General features: G+C 40.9%; 1 protein-coding gene across 1 annotated transcript in view; it reads left to right on the forward strand.

The window, feature by feature from the left end:
* Positions 1 to 1449: 1449 nt before the first annotated feature.
* The window catches only part of CDKN2B (cyclin dependent kinase inhibitor 2B), a 2789-nt gene continuing 432 nt past the window's right edge, over positions 1450 to 3806 (forward strand). The window contains exon 1 of the mRNA XM_024767828.1: positions 1450 to 1606. Within this exon, the coding sequence (XP_024623596.1) occupies positions 1472 to 1606 (135 nt within the window). The 5' untranslated portion in view covers positions 1450 to 1471. The remainder of the gene's footprint in view (positions 1607 to 3806) is intronic.

The following is a 3806-nucleotide window of genomic DNA, read 5'->3' on the forward strand; positions in this document are numbered from 1 at the left end:
GGGGGGGCCCACAAAAGGGGGGGGCCCCCCCCCCAAAAAAAAAAAAAAAAAAAAAAAAAAAAAAAAGCAATGCATATGTTAATACAAACTCACTTAAAAAGATTAGGAAGAAAAGCAAAGCACTTGGCCTTTAAATCTTCGAAGTGGGTTTAATGACAGTTTAATGACAACCTGTTTAATGACAGGTCCAGAACCACATCCCTGTTTTATTATGTTTCATTATTACTGCATAATTTCCTTTATTACCTATGATAAATGGAAATCAAATACTTGCTGAGGTGGGTTTAAATAGGTAAAAGTGCAAAGAAAAATAGGTTGTTCAAATATCATGAAACTGGGATCTCAGATTCTTAAAATATATATTTATATTTTTAAGTGAGGTACCAAGCTATAACTCTCAATCTCAAACTAGCTGTGTGTGAGAGTTGTTTTTTCGTTTTTCTTGTTTTGTTTTGTTTTAGGATTGTATCCATAATTCAAAGATGAAAAGAATAAAAAGTACATTCAAAGCAGCATTCTCAGGATTTTTCACTTAGACTGATTTTTGGCTCATTCAAGTAGGAAGATCCCCCCCCCCCCAAATTGCTAAGGTTGATGCAAGACGTGAAGCTAGTGAAGTTCAAGTACCGCCTGGGGATGAATTTCACCAGCATGACAGGTACAGAGCTGTCACTTTAAGACATCTTAAGAGAGACGAGGTTATTTTAAATGCCTTTCTCTCAGCCTTTTGATTACACAGGGAGCGACTAACTTCTCCTAGTGAAACCAGCTGGCCCGGGACGGAAGGAATAGAAATCCTCTGCTCCGCCTGCTGGAGGGAGGTGATTAAGAGCTGAGTGCACTGATTCGACCTTTCCAAAAAACTTAGCCTAGGATTGCTGGACACCCCGCAGCGAGTTGCGCAGCGGGCTCCGCTGTGCGGTGTCTGGCGTGTGCGGCCGGGCACCTTCTGGGTTGCTCTTCCTGGCCCCTACCCTCGCGGCTCTAACGTCAGCTACCTGCCAGGCCTCTCAGCCAGCACAGTGGGACATGCCCGAACAAACAGGGGGCGGAGCCTAAGGAGGTGGGAAGCACCCAGCCCGACTGCCCAGCTGGAAACGAACTCAGTCCCTGCCGGCTCTCCACTCCGGCAGAGTGTAGCTCGGCGGTGAGGACGCTGCAAGGCGCCCGCACTCTGCGGCCAGAGTGGATTCGCGCGACGTTGCGGCTGCGCGAGGAGCCTTTTCCTGGGAGCCATCCGGGAAAAGCCCGGCTTAACTACAGGCCTTTCGGCCATTGGACGGACCCCCCAAGCCGCAGAAGGACGGCGAAAGGGGACTGAAGCTGAACCGAGCTCTTTCCGAATGGGGAGAGCCCGCTAGGGCGAGGTGGGAAGGAGGGGTGGGGCGTGTTGTGAAGCTCACGGCCAGCGGTGGATTATCCGGGACACTTTGCGCCTGGGGGCTGCGAAGTGAGCGAGGAGGACAAGGGCATGCTCAGTGGTGGCGGCGGTGATGCGGCCCTTTCCAACGCCGCGGCGCGGGGGCAAGTGGAGGCCGTGCGGCAGCTCCTGGAAGCCGGTGCTGATCCCAACAGACTCAACCGCTTCGGGAGGCGCCCGATCCAGGTAGCTGGGGGCCCCGGGCCTCGCCGTCAGGGGGCGCACAAACACGGCACCGCGGCCTCCGTGGGAAGCGGCTGGGGACTGAGATCTCCACCGACTTAGACCTCTGTCTCTCTTGCTCTAGTATTCAGCTCAGGTGTAAAGCAGGTTTTCACCCACAAAAAATTTTAAAGAAAGGTATTGGAAACCCCACTACTTGTTTGGTTTTCTTTTTAATGGGGGGAAAAAGACCAATATCCCCTCTCCCATTTCATAAGAGATGCAAGGGATAGGTTCAACTGGAGAGGAAAGGGGAAGAGGAGAGGTTATTTGGGGAGGAGAACTGTTTTGTCTTATCTGTTTGTCTTTCAACAAACAGCGATCAACTTTCAACGATAGAGATAATTAAATTACAAGGTACACAATTTGGACTGAATTTAAGGAATCATACAAAATCACAGTACATGAAAAAAAAATCACCCTGAATCTTTAAGCTGTGATGTGAAATTTTGTATTCTTTCCTCATACAGACGAATTGAATACAAAGAAAAAAGACAGGATTCCTCAACCACAATACTTAATTCCTTTTATGTAAGCAGTGTCTCTTGAGTGTTACATAAGAAAAAAATGTGCTTCTATATATTTTTATTTAGTTATACTGAATGCTTGGATTACATAAGCATTGCTGCAGCTTTGTTAAATGGCAAAGGGCCTTCATAAATAGTCTCTTCATTGTTAAAATTCATTTATTCAATATGTTTAACTATTAATCCCACTTTAATTAGTGCTAAATATATTTTTTAATTTCTTTAAAATATAAGGTAATGTTTTGTGTTTTATTGTTGACTATTATGGTCATATTTAGTATTCACCTCACAATCACCTTCCAGAACCAAGCCGTTATTAAGGAATCTTGTTAATTGTGTAGATTTTAAAGAAAATATGTATTCATTCATTTTGAATTCATAGAAAATATTGGAAGAAATGACGGATTGTTTAAAGCAGCAACAATATGTAAAGTAGCTCTTAAAGACTTCAAATTATATTAATTGTAGAAAGAGGTTTGTCGTTTTTAATTCACCATATTCTGAGATATTAAGAACCACTTTTCCGCCTCTTCTCTATGTATGAAATGCCCTTTACTTCACTAATAGAAATGATATCATGGTTTCTAAGGGAGGAAATAGATGTTTTTAATATCCATGAAACAAACAAAAAAATTTTGCATACTATCTTTTGATTCCGTGGTACATTTTAAAACATAAACTCACAAGAACATATAACAACATTTTGTATATTTAATTATCAAAAATTATTTTATTATATATGGAATCTAAAAAAAAATGGTTCTGAAGAACGTAGAAATAATGGAAATCGGAAACTTGAATGGATAAACATTAAAAATTTTTGTTTTATTGTTAAAATGAGAAAGTAAATACTTGCATAATGTACATGTACACAAATGGATACTATAGGATTACTGCTCCAAAACATCCTTTTTCTAAATTATGCATTGCTCTGATGTGACTGCTAAGATCCAAGCTCTTTTTTAGATAGCGAAATGTTTACTATTCAACATTATAAAATCCTGTACAATGTAAATATAGTGTTTATTTTACATTACCTCAAATATATTATCCTCTAAACGTTAGCCTTTATAATGTTAAATATTAGAAGTGAACCATTCATTAAAAACAATTTGTTTTCATCATCTTATAAAATTATGCATGACTTTACTTTTTCCCTTTTATCTCCAATTTCGGCTCCAGTTGTGGGACTGTATTCCCTTTATGAGCAGAGACATATAACAGTGAAAAGCAAACGTCTTCCACAGGGAATTTACTGCAAGAACTAAACAAAGTAAACCTTGTTTTAGACTTAGTTGTTTCTTATTTTCTCTCCTAAAGCACTGCTCTAACTTCTAAAATAAATATATCAGCTGACTGCCTAGTAAATTTTGTAGACTGGGATTATGGCTGGGGTAGAGGAAAGAAAAAGGAAAATAATTAAGACTTTAAAAGTCTTAACTCCGCCCATAAATCATTTAACAAAATAGACTCCCCTGTTTCAATGGAAATTTTAAAGAAATCTCCCACAACGGCGATAAGCAGTTTATCATCAGCTCTTTCTTGTCTTCCCACGTTTGGAGAATAAAATGGAACTAATTAGGGCTGAGTAGAGTATAATTGGGGCTGGGGCCGGGGGTGGGGGGGGATGGTTTTGC

Source organism: Neophocaena asiaeorientalis, unplaced genomic scaffold (assembly GCF_003031525.2).
Source record: "Neophocaena asiaeorientalis asiaeorientalis breed wild unplaced genomic scaffold, Neophocaena_asiaeorientalis_V1.1 scaffold434, whole genome shotgun sequence".
Classification (NCBI taxonomy): domain Eukaryota; kingdom Metazoa; phylum Chordata; class Mammalia; order Artiodactyla; family Phocoenidae; genus Neophocaena; species Neophocaena asiaeorientalis.